The sequence below is a fragment of the Ursus arctos genome, unplaced genomic scaffold, assembly GCF_023065955.2.
Source record: "Ursus arctos isolate Adak ecotype North America unplaced genomic scaffold, UrsArc2.0 scaffold_32, whole genome shotgun sequence".
Taxonomy (NCBI): Eukaryota; Metazoa; Chordata; class Mammalia; order Carnivora; family Ursidae; genus Ursus; species Ursus arctos.
The window spans coordinates 19671941-19688764 of NW_026623008.1; the positions used below are offsets into that span (position 1 = coordinate 19671941).

Here is a 16824-nt window from a genome sequence, read left to right on the forward strand (position 1 = left end):
CTAAATGGGGCTGAGACCCTCCACCCTCACCCCTCTCAGCGTGAATTCCGTCAGAGCGAACTGCCTGCTCCTGGAGCTGAGCTTAAACTAACACACATCTGACAGCACACCGTTTGTGCTCAAATTCAGCTATGGCAGACTAGGACCCGCGCGACAGACTAGGCACCAGGGGTCTTGGCGGGATGGCTTGCGGGCCGGAGAGGCCAGCCAGTGGGCCCAGGACTGCTGAAGCGGAGAGTCTGGTTGACGTCCTGTGGGTCACACGGCCAGCCCAGCAGACACAGACCACACTCAAGCGCAATCTTCTCTGACCACCTGCCGCCTCGCTTCAGAGCCACCTGACCCGCCCTTCCCCCTTTCCTGATGCAGGGTCCTATCAGGGGCTTCTCTGGGACACGGACGGAGAAACAGCTCCAGAGACGCATGACCAAGGCTGCCTGTTTCTCTCTCTCTCTCTGCAGCCCCCAGACCTTCCACCTTCCAGGAGTCCAGTGATGCCTGCTTCTGGGTTCAAGTCTTGTGGTCCCCCTTCCTGAAGTCCCTCTCTGGGACATGCTGGGAACTAAGAAGGGGGAGGTGGGCATCTCAACTTTCCACAAGTGCCCCCCTCTATCCTCCATCCTTCCCCTGAGCACACAGTGCGGCCTGTAGTGGGTCCTCAAAAAATATTCCTTGATGGAAAATTATTTTCCTGGATCTCACATGACCCTTTTATTGGGCTTATGAGGTGGGTGGAAATTAGGAAGTCTCCCTCACAGATGAGGAAATGAAGCTGAGGGTGGGTGTCTGGCCCACCAACCTGCTGGTGCTTCCAGGACAGGGGTCTGTGCTTCCCTCCCTTCACACCAACACACACACACACACACACGCACACACACGCACACGCTCCGGGCCTACCTGCTGAATTGCATGGGGGCAGCTAAACCTTGGTATCTTTGTTTGTAAAATGGGCCATCGTGTCAGACGCTCACTCTACCGGCTCACTCCTCACCTGTCTCCATTCTGCCCTGGTCGGTGGAGGCGGAGCTTTCCCAAGGCCGCAGCTCTCTCCAGGTTCTGCTACCTTCCCCTGTTCCCCAGGTGGTAAAGGCTTCCTGCTGCTCCAGCCCTGAGGGCTACCAGCCTTTCTTGGCTCCTTCAACTCTGCCCACCACTTCGCAGAAGTCCCTTCCTCAAACCCTTTTCACTTACCCCCTTTAAATAAGCCATCTGCCTCCATCCGGGGCCCTGACGGCTACAAGAATTGATGCCAGAATAGCCCTGGGAAACAGATCCCCGGATGCGATGCTGACATCACGTCTTGATGAGTGCTCGAGCAGCCTCCCTGGCGGGGGGGACGGACATTGGCCACCCGCGGTGCGCGGCGGCATCCCAGCCCCTGACTTTAGGGCCAGTGGTGGCAAGAGATGGACGGGGAAGATGGTGGGAGATCAAGCAGCCCTGGCACTTGGTCACCATGGTGACAGTAGTGATTACAGACCGGAGTGGCCTTCTGACTCTCCATCTGATTGCCCTAGGAAACGTACACAAAGGAAAAAATCAGATTGAAAGCCTTAAACTGGGCTACGCTGGGGAAAAAATTTCTCAGTATTTGCCTGTAGGTAATGAGAGGTGATGGGGTGCGCTCTGAGGAAGATCAGCAACCCCCGTGAGGCAACTTCCCCACGTGAAGTCCCTGAATGACTTCATGCTGGGAAAGGCTGGTTTCCTCTGACAGAAGGCAGGGCATTCCGCCCTCACCAGCAGGGAAGATTCAGGGTGTGCTGGGAGCTCAAAGTTCTACCCACATATCCCCATCCCATGCCGAGGGTCCCACGCCTTCTGAACCAGTGCTCTTCCCTTAGCGTAAGATACTTGGTGGGGTGGCTGGTTTCATTGGCTCTGCAACCCTGGGATTTTGACAGTGAGGGCCTGGCCTTGGTTCTTTGCCGTATCTGTGCTGTCGCTACCAGAGAGCAAAGATTCCTTCAGAGTCACCCCGGGGGCTTTCTGAATTTCCGCTGTTGCGCAGAGTCATGAGTTCAAGGCTTTCAATCTGTTCTCAGCCCCAGCGGATCCAAAGGACCATAGACCCTATGTCTGTAAATTAACTGGAAGCCCAATGTCACCACCATCTAAGGAGCCAACCAAAGGCAATGCTGGATTCCCACAGGAATTTCAGAAATTAGCGCCACCGTCAAAGATCTGAACTATGCAGAGATTGTCATTCCTATCAAGACTCAGTTGACGTCACTTATTTGGCTGGGGCAAAAACCCGTTGGGTCTTGGGGAACGGCTCTAGATTAGGTAGGATGCCAGTTGCAGCTGTGGCTCTGCACATGACATTTTCACTGAAACAAATCAGTGCAGCTCCTGGTCTGACGTACGTGTTTGACCCAAGGTGCTTTCTCCTCTATTCCACTAAGTAAAGATAATCAGAAATCATCTGCCTTCGCGTAGCAGAGACAACAGCCCGTCTTCCCTCTACGGCCTCAGGGTTTTGTCTAGCCTGCGGGTTTCTGTCATAGTATAGTCCGAAGTGACAACCATCATCTTGGTATAGTTCAGAACACTATGCTGGTTCAGTATATTGATGAGATTTTGATAATTGGGCCTAGTGAGCAGGAAATTGGGAGCACTTTAGATTTTCGGTAGGACATACGTATGCCAACGGGTGGTACATCGCAAATTCAGAGGCACATCATGTCAGTGAACTTTCCAGGGTATCTGGTGGTTTGGGGCAGGTCAGGATATCTCCTGTAAAACGAAAGACAAGTTGCTGAACCTTATACTGCCCACTGCAGAGAAAGAGGCAAAATGTTTGGTGGGGTTCTGGATTTTCGAGGCAACATACATCCTATTGGGCTGTGCTATTCTAACCCATTTTCTGAGAAACCTGGAAGACTGCACGTCTCGAGGGAGGCCTGCAGCAATGTAAGACCGCAGCAGGTCCAGACTGCAGAGCAAGCCTCCCGGTCACATGAGTTTTATGACTTGGAAGTGACGATGGCGAAAAAATGCTATATAGACAAGCTCCCACAGGAAAGTTGCAGGACAGTTACAGACCCTTAGAGTTTTAGATTAATTCATGCTCTCTTTCGCCAATAAACTACTCTCCATTTAAAAACAGCTCCTGGCTCACAACTGGATATGGTGGAGACCAAGTGACCCATGCCACCAGGACTGGATATTATCCGATCCCGCTAATCATAAAATTGGATGTGCATGGTAGCATTCTATTATTGAATGGCACATATGAGATCAGGTCTGAGCAAGTCCAGAAGGCACAAGGAAATTGCAGGAGCTGGGGTCTCAAATCCCCATGGTATCCCCTCTCGCTGCTTCACTGCTTCTCCCTCAGGTTGGGGAAATTGTTATGATCGGTTAGCCTGGGGGAGAAAACACGGCCACGATTTCCAAATGAGTCTGCATGGTACGTAAGCACCAGCCACAAGGGGACAACTGCTGCATTAACGCCACACTCAGGGTGTCTCTAAGAGACAGCGATGGAGGGATAACCTCTCAGAGCATCAGGGTAGAACTTCTAGTTATATCGGCTGTCCATTCTGCGTGGAAGGAGAGAAGACCTGAGGTACAGATCTTCACGATTCACGAGCAGTGGCGAACAAGTTTGCTGGCTGGTCAGAAACCTGAAAATGACAAGGTTGGAAGCTATTTCTAACCCGCACACATGTTCTGAGAGAGCCGCCATTATGGAGAAGGCTGTCGACCACCAGGCGGACGAGACCCATTCTGTAGACATCAGCTTCTTTTCCCGGCTACCTTGGTTCTTGCTCAATGGGCCCACATACAAAGTGGCCATGGTGGCAGGGATTGGGGCTACTCATAGAAAGGTAGGCAGAATAATGGCCTCCCAGAGATGTTCTAGCTCTTGGGATCTGTGAATACATTTTATATGGCAAAGGTGAATTAAGATAGCAGATAGAATTAAGGCTGCTAAACAGCTGATGGTGAAACTAGGGAGAGTGTCCTGCATTGTCTGGATGGGCCCGACGTAATCACAAGGGTCTTTAAATGTGGAAGCAGGAGGTAGTCCGTGTCAGGGTGGTGTGATGTGGGAAAGGATTGGCCATGACCAGTTTTGAAGATGGAAGGAGGGCACATAATAAGGAATGCAGGCAGCCTCTAGAAGCAAGAAAAATAGATTCGCCTCTAGAGACTTCAGAAAGGAAGGCAGCCTTGCTGACACCTTGGTTTCAGCCCAGTTAAGACTTAACTGTCAAGCTTCTGACCTGCAGAACTGTAAGATAATATATTTGTGTTGCTTGAAGCCACTAAATGTGTGGTAATTTATTCCAGCAGCCATAGAAAATACACATAGGCTCAACATATTTCCCTCATCTAATCTGATGGGCAGCTGGCACTGCTGAGCCACCTGGCTGCCAGCAGCAAAGACCAAGCTGAGTTTCCAATGTGGTACCATTCCCTGGGGCAATGGTTCTCAAAGTGTAAACCAGGAACCCCTGGGGGTTCCCCAAGATTCTTTCAGGAGTTCTGTGAGGTCAAACCTACCTTCATATTAATACCAAGTCATTCTTTGCCTATTTCACTGTCATTCTTTCATGAGTGTATAGTGGAATTTTCCAGAGGGCTGACATATGTACAACAGGCTAAATGCTGAAGCAGATTTGAGAATCTAGCGGTCTTGTATTAAGCCAAATCTCTTTAGAGATTTGCAAAAATGTTGAATGCTGCTGCTCTACTCACAGTTTTTGTTTTAAAAGTTATGTTTCATTCAAAACTGTATATTTGTATTAACATGTAATAGGTTTATTAGTTCTAAATAACTATTTTAAAGCTTAATTTCTCGGGGATACCTGGGTGGCTCAGTCGGTTGCCTCCACCTTTGGCTCAGGTCATGATCCTGGGGTCCTGGGACCGAATCCCATATCGGGCTCCTTGCTCAGCGGGGAGCCTGCTTCTCCCTCTGCCTGCTGCTCCCCCTGCTTGTGGTCTCTCTCTCTGACAAATAAATAAAAAACTTTAAAGTTTAATTTCTCATCCAGCAAAATCAATATAACCCCCACAAAAGCCCTTCACAATTTTTAAGAGTATAATTTTTCAATAATTTTTAAGCATGTAAAGGATTTCTGAGACCAAAACTTTGAGAACCACCGTTCCAAGGGGACCATCTAGCTACCCACCGGCAGGTTGATTACACTAACCCCTTCTTTTATGAAGGGAACAGTAACTTATTAGCTCATGGTAATAAATATATATTTCTGATATGAACTTCCCTTCCCTGCCTGCAAGGCTTCAGCTAGCACCATCATCTCTGGACTTTCCAGAATGCCTTCTTCACCACTATGCTATCCCACACATTGCCTAACTTCATTCTATGGTGAGAGGCATACAGCAATGGTTTTAATGCATTGGACTTACAATGTGCCCTGTCACTCAAAATAGCTGAATGGATAGAACAGTGTGACAGCACCAGCTGGGGGATACTGCTCTGCAAGGTGAGGCTGACAGGTAGTATGCAGTCCCTGCTTTAAATCAGTGGCCAATATCTGGCTCCAGCTCTCCTGGCCAGAACGCAGAGGCCCAGGGACCGAGGGGTAGGGATGGGAATGGCTTCTCTCAATATTATTCCAAATAACCCACTGCGGGGATTTTTGCTTTCCATCCCCTCAACTTTGGGTTCAGTGGGCCTGGAGTCCTTAGTACCCAAAGAAGGAATACTTCCTCCAGGGAACACATATGTGCTTCCTTTAAATTGGAAGTAGAGTCTTCCCTTGGGTCATTTTGAGCTCTGTATGTTACCTAACCTAAAGCCAGAGAGGGGGTCAACTGTACCAGGTAGTGTGATTAATCCAGATTACCAGAAGGAAAGTGGGGGATGGGCAGGAAGGCTACATCTGGAATCCAGAGGATTGACTGGGCGCCTCTTGGATCTCCCATGTCCAATAATGACCATCAACGGGAAAGTTGGCAACCCAACAAACCTAAGACCAAGCAGAACCTGAGTTGCATAGGAATAAAGGCCTAGGGCACCCCACCAGGTAAAGAACCCGACCAGCCCGAGAGCTGGCCCCTGGTAAGAGGGGCATAGAAGTGGGTGGAAGAGACATTGCACTACTGGGTGCTTACCCCAAAGATACAGATGTAGTAAAGAGAAGGGCCGTATGCACCCCAATGTTCATAGCAGCAATGTCCACAATAGCTAAATCGTGGAAGGAGCCGAGATGCCCTTCAACAGATGACTGGATTAAGAAGTTGTGGTCCATATATACAATGGAATATTACTCAGCTATCAGAAAGAACGAGTTCTCAACATTTGCCACAACACGGACGGCACTGGAGGAGATAATGCTAAGTGAAATAAGTCAAGCAGAGAAAGACAACTATCATATGATTTCTCTCATCTATGGAACATAAGAACTAGGATGACCAGTAGGGGAAGAAAGGGATAAAGAAAGGGGGGGTAATCAGAAGGGGGAATGAAACATGAGAGACTATGGACTATGAGAAACAAACTGAGGGCCTCAGAGGGGAGGGGGGTGGGGGAATGGGATAGACCGGTGATGGGTAGTAAGGAGGGCACGTATTGCATGGTGCACTGGGTGTTATACACAACTAATGAATCATCGAGCCTTACATCGGAAACCGGGGATGTACTGTATGGTGACTAACATAATATAATAAAAAATCATTAAAAAAAAAAAAAAGAAGTGGGTGGAAGGAGGATGCCGTCGAGTGCTGAACTAAGCCTTGTGACCAGCTGCAGACGGGGGTGCTGTGGTGGGTTTCTGTTGTTTTCTGCACCCCACCCCCCATCTTGCTGCAAGAGCCCGGTGATGATGAACGTTTTAAGTTAAAGGGTATGACTGAAGGAGGACAAGAACATGGTGTCTGACAAGGAGGCGGTGGCTGATGAGACTGGTTTTTCTGGTGGGGATGAGCTTTCCTTCCATTTTTAAAAAATTGAGCTGAAATGCACATAACCTAAAATGAGTCATTTTAAAGTGAACAATCCAGGGCACTTCGTACCTTCACAATGTGTAACCATCACCCCAAACTATTTCCAAAACTTTTCATCACTCTAAACAGAAATTCTATAGTCATTAAATAAGAGAGACAGGAGTTTTTCATCTGAAGGATGAGTGGGTGGTAGAGGGGCAGAAGGAACAGCTCTGCTCAGATGTCCTCTCCCCTCTATCCACTCTCCCCTTTCTCCATTTACTGCAAGGCTGACCTCTGTGGGCCGAATTCAGTGAAGTCACTCGGGGGCCTTCCCTTCTGGCTTTCCGCCGGTTTGGCCGAGGGGAGGCGGCAGCAGGGCAGCCCTCTCCCATAGTAACAGCTCCCTCCTCTTGCTCTTCAGGTCCAGGGGGTTATAACAGCTTCGCTGTAGTGTGAGCCCCCTGGGGCCGCATGCCTGCTAGGTTCCCTTCACCCTGCCTACACCTCTGTAAAGAATCCTTTAGTGAAGGCTCTTCGCTATCTCTTTGAGCGTACCATCTGTTTCTTGTCGGAGAACCAGCTGATACAGGAATGGATGCTATGGTCTTCCCGACAGGCCTTTTGGCACTCACCACTCCAGGCTCCCACGCTGAGCAAACTAGACGCTTTTCAGAGCAGCCCGGGTTCCAGGGGTGCCGGGGGTGTGTGCCAAGGCCCCACTGCCCTCTGGTGGTCAGCTTCTGGAAGTGCACCTCAGGGATCCAACCTCCGCTGAACTGAGCCCACTGGACCCCACACTTACACACCTGAGCACTTTGACCCACGCTATTGTCCCCACTTTACAGGTGACAGAACCTTCCCATTCTGCCCTTCGTATAAACCGAAATCTAACCGAGGACCGCTAGGTCCCATCTTTGCCTCCCTTCCCGTCACCCTTTGACCCAGCCAAACCCGCCTTTTCTCAGATCCTAGGGTCTTTGCCAGTGCAGCTCCCGATTAGAATATTCAGGAACTCTCCGAAACTTCACCTGGTTAACCTCAGCTCATTCTCTAGTCCTTTCCTAAGATGACTCAGGACAGTCCTCCTTGCCACCCCTCCGCTCCCCTCCTTCATTCTCTGTCATTCGCACAGACATTGGGTTTTTCCTGGCGTGTCTGTGATGGACACTGTCACCTGAGAGGCTGAGGGCGCCTGAGGGCAGGGAGCGCCCTGCTTTGCTCACTGCTCTGTCTCAGGTGCCCGGTGCACAGTAATAGCCATGCCAGCAGCTGAAATGGATTAGTGTTTCTCTGTGCCAGCCACTGAGCTAAGTCCTTCAGGCCCCCAGGCAACCCTCTTTCCCGAAGTCCTGGTCCCTAGGAAGCAGCCCTCAACTCTATAAAAACTCACACAGATTTATTAGAATATGAAAAAGATCCGGTTTCTTCTGTACGGGCGGCAGAGCAGCAGCAGCTGTGGGGGCTTCGAACATGGTTGTCAACGTCACCCTTGCGTGGTGACTCCTGCCCAAAACAGCACTTGCATGGAGAGGAGGGGGGCAGAGGAGCACCCACTGCCCAGTCCGCTGGGAAGAGGGACACTCTGACTATTGCACAATCCTGGGGTGGGACAGACACCAATAGGCCTGGGCCTGGCCATGGTGGCAGTGGGGGTGGGAGTGTGTGCCTGTGAGCAAAGGCCTCTGGGGGCCCAGGACTCTGCCCACCCTCCAGCCCTGGTGGGGTGGGAGATGCTCGGGGAGGCCTTCTCCCCTAAGGACTGGGCTCCACAGCAAGCTGGGCGCGATGGGCATAAGAGGTCCAGGGGCCAAGGCAGTGGAGAGGGATGAGAGAGAGGACAGGCCAGCAGGAACTGAGGGTCAGGCCCAAGAGCACGGAAGGTCAGGAGCCCAGCATCAGTGAGTTAGAATCATGAATTGGAGTGGAAGAGGTCACTTCTAAAATCATAGCCTTGGGGCCACAGTTAAGAGCCCAGGAGGCAGAGGACCGATTTGGGGGCGTGTTGGGCAGACAGGCACAGACGAGGAGGGGTAATTCTCTGGATTAGGAGGGCTAGAACTCTGTTAAGCCAGGGGTTCTCAAAATGTTTTTAAAAACAGGAATGCCCTCTGTGCAAATTGAATCATACATGGAGTGTGAACAAACAAAACAGATAAAAAGGCAGCACTTTCTGGAGCCCCTGACAGCCCCTCCCCTGACAGTCGCCCCTGAAGGGTTCAGTGGTCCCCACTGGAGCAGTGTGGAAAGCTAAGTCACATCACTGTCCAAAGCACCCCGACTTCAGTCAGAGAAGCTCAGAGACACTCTCAGCCTGCAGCTCTGAGTAAGACAGGGCAGGGGGCTGGCCAGGGTGACAGAGCTGGCAGGAGGACGGTGGGCCTGCCTGCTGTGTGTCACCCATCCCCCCCCCCCAGTCACATGACTGGTTCCCCAGTCTTTCCGCTGTTAATGTAGGGCCCGGCCTAGGCCAAGAGAGGTCTTGGCTCCTTCCCTTTCCAGGTGGGATCAAGGCTGAGCCAGAGGCTCTTTGGTTAGGAACTAAGATTGGTTTGAATGAGGTTGATGGAGTAGGGGACAGGCCTCCGAGGGCTGGGAATCTCGAGGCTCTAGGCCGGGTTTGGGAGAGAGCCTGAATCGGGAAGGGGCAGGATCTGCCTCACAGCCCAACAGTTCTGCCAGATGGATTGGGAAGGCAGTTCTGGTGGGAGGGAGGGTGCTTCCCAGGAGGCAGGGGGAAGCCGTGCTGCGGTGGGGGCTGTGGGCCCAGCTGCCATGCGGTTGGGGGAGGGGCAGGGCCAATCCAGGTCAGGAAGGATGAAGGGAGCCCCCAGCTCCCCCAGCAGCCCCTGCTCTGGTGGGAGAGTCTGTGGTGGGACAGGCACTGCCCACTGACCCCAGCGCTACTGCCCCTTGGGGATGAAAGGCTCTCCTTCTCCAGGCTCAGGGTGGGGACCTGGGTCACTGAGGCAGCGCTGTATCCTCTGGGAGCTGGGGCTGTCACTTGGCCCAGGGGTGAAGACATCATCCGTGCCCGGGGAAGAGGGCTCCTTGGTCCGCATCACAATGCCCCCGTCGTCATCCTCGTCCTCCTCTGCCACCCTGGCTGGATCCCGGTTCAGCCCCAAGACCTTGCCCTTCAGCTCCTCATTCACCAGGTCCACAGACTCAGGCGACTGCGGGGAGGCTGGGTCGATGGTGATAACAGGCAAGTCGGCCTTTGGCTCATAGGCCAGCGGGTCTGGGGACCAAGAGCAAGGCACAAGTTGGCTTCTGCCCCCGAGCCCTGCCAAGCATGTCCCCCCACCCTTGGCGTGTGCCAGCAACTCCCACAGAACCTTCCTGTTAATGTGGCAATGCTCCACATGGGCCTGGATGAGCCCTGATCAGACAGCTTCTCTTCCCCTCACACTGCTGTCCCAAAGGTAGGACTGCATTCCTCTCCTCAGATCAGGGTCATCTATAGGTGACCATCCCCAGACCGAGAATCAGAGCTCCCTCCTGAGTCACCATGTGCCCCCAGGGCCCAGGCCTGGGAGAAGGCCTGTTGATGACTCCCCCACATGTTGGATATCCCAATGGTGCAGACCCTTCTTGCCTCCCTGCCAGGCACCAAACCTCTTCACGGTCCTCCCCTTAAGCTGCACATGGAGCACGTCTGTCCCTGGGGAGGACAGCGGGGCCATGCTTCTGTCCCCTTGGGGGACCCCCAACTCCACCTGATGTAGAAGGAGCTCATGGCCTGGATGGAGGTCAGAGGGAGAAGCCTGTCCTCCCCAGTGGCTCCCTGAGGCCCACTGCTGTTGGAGTCTCAACCTCAGGAGACAGTGGTCCTGAGTGCCCAGCCTCCAGGCCCCTTTCCAGCCACCCTGTGCCCTGCCTTACCTGAGCCAATGCGGGCCCTCGACATGGTGGGTGAGTCCAGCTTGTGGGCCGGCACGGTCAGGTAGTTGTTGATCTGACAGAGAGAGGGCAGGCAGGGGTGAGCACAGGCAGCCCCTCGGGATGGCGTCCAAGGCTGGTGGCCACCCCCTCCTTTGGCACGTTCGGGGGCTCGCGCCCTCTCTGCCAGTTCCTCATGGGGCTCGTCGTCCGCCTCTGTCGGCACCAGCGCTGAGGCCGTGCCGACACTTCCGGCGTTCCGGCCCTGCCTCTCCCACAGCAACCCCGCCCCAGTCTCTGTTCCAGTCCACACTCGCCCCAGAGGTCCAGACCCATAAAGTCAACTCAGGAGTGGACACCTGGACCCCAAAAGGCCCCCAGGTATCTCAGTGCAATAGGTTGAAACCGAACTCAGATTCTTATCTTCCCTCAAGACCTTGCTTCATCCTTGTCGTCCCCTCCTGAACGACCACTCCCAACACTCCAGACCAGAAGACTAGAGAATGACCCCTCTTTCCTCTTCCCGAAGCCCCACCTCAAACAGGTGACCAAGTCTTGGTAGTTCCATCTCCTACTAAATGTCCCCACTCCTTTCCATCCCACTCCCCCCTACACCCCTTCCCATGTCAGCCCCGTGCTCAGACCTCTTCAGGGCTCTCCATGCCCTTGGAATAAAGCCCAAAGCCTGGCACCATTAACAAACTTTCTGGAAAGCTGAACCCTCTCGGTGTCTACCAAGGGCCATGTTCTGTGACTGGGAACACAGCCTGGGCCTTCCTCTGCCCACACTCTCCTCGTCCTGCCCCTGCTCCTAAGCTTACCCCGACTACCCTCTGCTCAAAGTGCTCAGGGCCCCTCGCCCTTCCCATCCGGCTTGGGCCTTTGCATGAGGAGCTCTGCAAGGGAGGGCCTGGCTGGCTCACTGATGGACCCACAGAGGCTACTCTGATGCTCGGCACTTACGAACCACCCAAAAAAATGTTCCCGAGCAAACGGTCGAATGCACGTATGCCCTTGCTTTATCATCTGCGGCAGCTCCCTTTCCCCTGGGCCTTAGTGTTTTCGCTCGGAAATGAGGGGTAAGAGCACGTGCATAGACTCAGATGCCTGCGGATGCAGCGAGCGGGCATTGGCCTCTTTGCTGCCCCGAGTGGGGAGGAGGTGGGGGAGGAGGCAGCTTTCTGGAACCTGCCCTGGGGCTCAGTCCCCCAAACAAGAGGAGGAGGTAAACAAAAAAACAAAAAAAAAAACACCCCACAGTGGCTCTCTCTTCAAAGGGGCTTGGCGGCAGGGGTGCGGGGGAAGAAGCACCCAGACTCCCGGGAAAGGCAGGGGCCGGCTCCAGTCCTAGACCCACCTTTTGCTCTAGCTGCCGGGCCTTCTGTCTCCGGAGCAGCATCTGGTTCCAGGCCTCCTCGTACGGATCTGCCACCAGCGTGTGTCTGTTGTAGGACCGCAGCTGTGGGAGAACAGCTGTCAGGCCCCAGAAGCTGGGCCTGAGGGGGCCAGGGCGGCTCTGCGCTCGGGTGGGGCAGGGCTGGAGCAGAAGGCCCCCTCGGCTGAAGGGGTGCCGGGCAGGGAGCAGCCCCTCACCCGCTGCCTGGTCTTCTGGAGGTTGTTCCTCAGGATTTTGCGGATCTCCTCCTCCTTGTCCTTGGACAGTGCCGGCAGGATGCGCTCGGCAGGCAGGGACTTGGGGTGGATGTTCCTGGACAACAGGGCTCAGGTTAGGTCCCCAACAAAGCTACTGGACCCTAGAGCCTGCTGGGATGGGCCAGGAAGTCACCCCCGGGGATGGTCTGGGTGGGGTGGTCCTCTGTGGCCCTGTGGCTCTCTCGCCCACCCTGCCTGGACGACAGACAGGCCCGCCACCCTCGCCCCCGCGTGGCCTGCCAGGTTGGTGTGCAGGGGTCGGTGTGTGGGTGCGAAGCCGCTGGCGTCGCCATCAGCACTCACTGCATGGAGACGGTAGAGACAGCAGAAGGGATCTTGCCCATGCCCCCGCTCTCCACCAGCTCGATTGCCTGCTTCATCTCCATCTTGTGGTAGAAGGCGATGAGCTGTGGCTCCTTGGAGCGCTCCCCAGCTATCAGACACTTCTTCACGTACTTCTTGTTAAACCGGTTGAGCCTGGTGGGAGGAGGGAGAAGATGCATGGGGCCAGCTCCTCAGGGCGGGAAGACGCCCAGGCCCAGGGAGACCCTCACCTGCCCTTCCCGCCCACCTGCCCACCAGGCCTGCCACCTACTTGTCCTTCCAGTGGTGGTGACCGTAATGGCCACAGATGTCCTCGATGCCTGTCAGAAGGTGGTCCAGGAACTGAAATGGGCCCAGGGCCAGGTCAAGCCTCACTACTGGGCTCCTTCCCTACCAAGACTTCTGAATGGACCCCTACCTTCCACCCCCATGCAGCGCTGTTCAGCCCAGCCTTGTAGTTCCAGGAGCAGCCAGGAGGTGGCACCAACATCTCACTCATCCTGAACCCTGGCGCCTCAAACCCCCTGCCATGGCCTGGCTGAGCCCCCTTCCCTGAATCCACCTGTGCCCAATGCCTGGGATAGGCTCCTACTAGAGGTAGAGATGGCATGACATCCCCTCCTAGGGCACCTGGTTGCCCACACCACAGCTGCCTATGGCACGATCTGGCGACCTCAGGGGCTGAAGGACCACCCGGCACTGGGATAAGGGAGAAGGGGGCTGAATGAAGCCAAAGGATGTGAGGCCTAGCTGCTCCCCAGCTCCCTGAGCCTTCTCCTGCAACCAAGGGCCAAGGCCCAGTTTCTAGTACCTGTGTGTGGATCTCCTCGTTGATAGAGCGCTTTGTTTCTTGCTTTTTCTTCACAGCCAACAGGTCTACTAGGGGCCGAATGGTCATGCCCTGGGGGGGCAGGTAGGTGTCAGGCACTCCAGGTCTACTACCCTGGCAGGGAGACCACGGAGCCTCCCCCCTCCCCTGCCCCCAGAGCCCCTGAAGCTGGGATGCTCTCTGCTCTGAGGTCCCCACTCTCCCAACCTCCGTGTCAGCCCTTGTACAAAGGCAGGTCCTTAAGGCCTGCTTCGTCCTGAAGACACAGCCCCTCCAGCTGAATGATTCACACATCGGTCATCTAACCCGGGCGTGGGGTCAGAGGGCCCGGGGTTCAAATGTGGGCTCTACCACAAACATGCTTTACAACCCCAGAGAAGTCAGGCCTGGCTGATAGGGAAAACCACTTCACAGGACAGGAACCGCCCAGCCTAGTAGCCGCAGCAACGGCAGCTAATTTCACTGCAGACGTGCCCTGTGCCAGAGCCGGGGCTGATTTACCAGGTTTTAGTTATTGAATGCCCACACTGCCCCAGACAGGTAGGTTCTTCCATTGTCCCCATCTCACAGATGAGAGGTTAAGTAACTTTCTAAGGTCTTATGGAAGTAGTAGTAAAGCCGGATTCAAACCCAGGCAGGGAGGCCCCTCCCTCAATGCTGACTTCATTGAAAATGGGCTTGGTAAGCTGTGAGCGTAGACAGCCGCCAAGTCACGGTGATAAATAGTTATGACAATGGGGAACAGAGCAAGGGTGCAAAAGAGGCAGCCCGCTATCCTTAGAAGGGACAGAAGTGAGTCTGGCCCCAGGAGGATGCCGCCACATGTTTTTCCCCTGAGAAGGAAATGTTGTTTCCCACCTAAAGCTTTGCCAGGATTTGCATCTAGGAAAGGCAGAAGGGACAGAGAAATGGAGGCCCAGACAGACAGTTTCTCACTTGCCCAAAGTCACAGGTCAGGCAAGGTGGAGCACTGACACCAGCCAGGCTGGGTTTCCCTGGGGATTCTGAGGGGCTTGGGGGGACTCTCCGCTAAGCCAGAGTCACTGAAACGCACAGGGATCACTGACCTGCAGCTGGAAAGACTCCGGGACCATCTAGGCCGGTGCCCTCACTTTGCAGATGGGGGACTGAGACCCAGAAACGGCAGGAGGGTCTTCCCCAGGGTCGCACAAGAGCAGCAGAGCTCGGGCTGCCTCCAGACCTCCTACTGCCCAGGTCGGCAACCTTTCTAGCCCCCCCATGTTGTGCTATTAGTCCCACTTTACAGGCACAGAAACTGAGATCCCAAGACATTAAATCATTTCCCTGAAGCCCTGTACTGAGATGGGCGTGCTGACTGCGCCCACTTCTCTCAGTGCTGCCTGGATTTCTAAGTGAGGCAGCATTCTGACTGGTCACTCATCATCACAACTCCCCCTTCACAATTAAGGAAACTGAGGACCAGAAAGGGGGAGCGGCTTGCCCAAGACTGCATAGCAAGTTATTGGTGGACTAGAACTCGTGGCCCCCTCTCGGGCTGTGCGCCTCCTCTTTCCACGGGCAGAGTCAGGGTCCCAAGGGGGGCTGCTCCGCCCTGTCCAGCACCTGCACAAAGACGGTGAAGAAGATGACCGTGATGATGGCAGTAAGGAACAGGTCACACATGGGGAAGTGCTTCTTGTCCAGGAGGTAGCCCAGGGAGAAGGCGATGGCCCCTCGCAGGCCCCCATAAGCGATGATGAACTGGTCCTTGGGGGTCAGCTTCACGATTCGGAACTTGTTGATGAACCAGGTCAGGCCCAGCACCCCTGCCAGGAAGGGCAAGAAGAGCGTCAAGCTGTCCCCAGCCCCGCCTGGCTTCTGCATTTCCAACTGCTCGGCCGGGAGGCAGCCCCCGGCTAGGATGCCCGCCCAGCGCACTCATTTCCTGGGTCCCTCGGCCAAGAGCTGGGGGGATCCTGAAGGGGCTCTCCCAACCCGGATGTGCTCTAGAGACACCACAGAGGCCTCGAGGGGCTGGAAGTCAGAAGGGGGCTGGGAGAGGAGCTGAAACAAGACTGGCCACAAGTTGGTATCCATTCATTATGAGTTCATGGGATCTACTTTTCCGCATGCTTCAAATTTTCCATGATAAAAACATTTTTTTTTTAAATGCAGAGATCTGGATTCAGCCTCAACCCACAGAACCAGAATCTCTGGCAGATGAGGTCCAGGACTACAGGGGTTTCCGAACAGTGTACCAAGTAGAGGTGATAGCCAGTCAGGCTCAGGGAGCACAGACCTACTATCCGAGAGGAGGAGAGTGAGATGCGAAGGGAAAGTGACACAGTCACTGGGGTGAGCTGTGTCTGGAAACTATAAGCAGAACCAAGGACCTGAGGTTTGGTCCCTGTGTGTGGCCTGGAGCCAGCAGCACTGACTCGTCCGCAAGTGCTCAAGTCATCTGCGCCCCGAGACAACGCAGAGAACATTCACAGACCCGGGCTCTGTGGCACAGGGGCCCTGAGGCCCCGCCGTTCTCACGCACCATGACTGTCTTCCCGGAGATCACAGACTCCCGTGAGCCATCACAAGACCCATCACAACCTCAGCATAGCAGAGAAGAGCGGGCAGGCCGCGGCTGTGCGGCTGTGCTGGGAGCTGCCAGCAGCCCACCCGGCCGAGCCCTTCGTACAAGGGGCCCCCGCCCGCAGCCCGGTCCCTGCCTCCACACCACAGGCACACAAGGCCGCGCGCGCGGGCACACAGACGCACATGCGCACGCACGCACACACCTCTACCCGGCTCCAGCCCGGGACCTCACCCAGCACTCGGGCGATGAGGCAGAAGAGCAGCGTGCTGATGACAAAGGTCCAGTTCCAGTGGTGGGAGCCGGCCACCGTGGAGACGCCGAGGAAGATGAAAATGAGCGTCTCACTGACACTGCTCCACATCTTCAGGAAATACTTGATGGTAGTGTGAGACTTGTGGGAGATGTTGGCCTCCACGTAGGGGCGCATCACCACGCCCGAGGCGATGAGTCTGGGGTCAGGAAAGAGCAGAGTTCGGGGTTCGGTGGAGCTGCACCTTCCCAGAGCCCCTCCACCGCCGGGGAGGCGGACAGGTGCCCGTATCCAGAGCCCTCGGACAGGTCAGAACCCGCTGCGGGCTCTACAACTCTTCCACCTCCGTCCTCTCACTCGACCCTCCAGACGTGGGCACGTTTTTGCATTTTTCAGATGAGGGATCTCAGAGTTGGAGAGATAGTTGCCTGTCCA

At 54.7% G+C, this 16824-nt stretch overlaps 1 protein-coding gene across 1 annotated transcript in view; it reads right to left on the reverse strand.

The window, feature by feature from the left end:
- Window positions 1–8282: 8282 nt before the first annotated feature.
- SLC9A1 (solute carrier family 9 member A1) overlaps window positions 8283–16824 on the reverse strand; it is a 48552-nt gene continuing 40010 nt past the window's right edge. Inside the window, exons 4-12 of the mRNA XM_026516930.4 lie at window positions 16371–16588; window positions 15173–15375; window positions 13571–13660; window positions 13031–13101; window positions 12739–12912; window positions 12376–12490; window positions 12140–12241; window positions 10786–10858; window positions 8283–10141 (exon numbers count right to left, since the gene is read on the reverse strand). Of these exons, the coding sequence (XP_026372715.1) occupies window positions 9804–10141; window positions 10786–10858; window positions 12140–12241; window positions 12376–12490; window positions 12739–12912; window positions 13031–13101; window positions 13571–13660; window positions 15173–15375; window positions 16371–16588 (1384 nt within the window). The 3' untranslated portion in view covers window positions 8283–9803. The remainder of the gene's footprint in view (window positions 10142–10785; window positions 10859–12139; window positions 12242–12375; window positions 12491–12738; window positions 12913–13030; window positions 13102–13570; window positions 13661–15172; window positions 15376–16370; window positions 16589–16824) is intronic.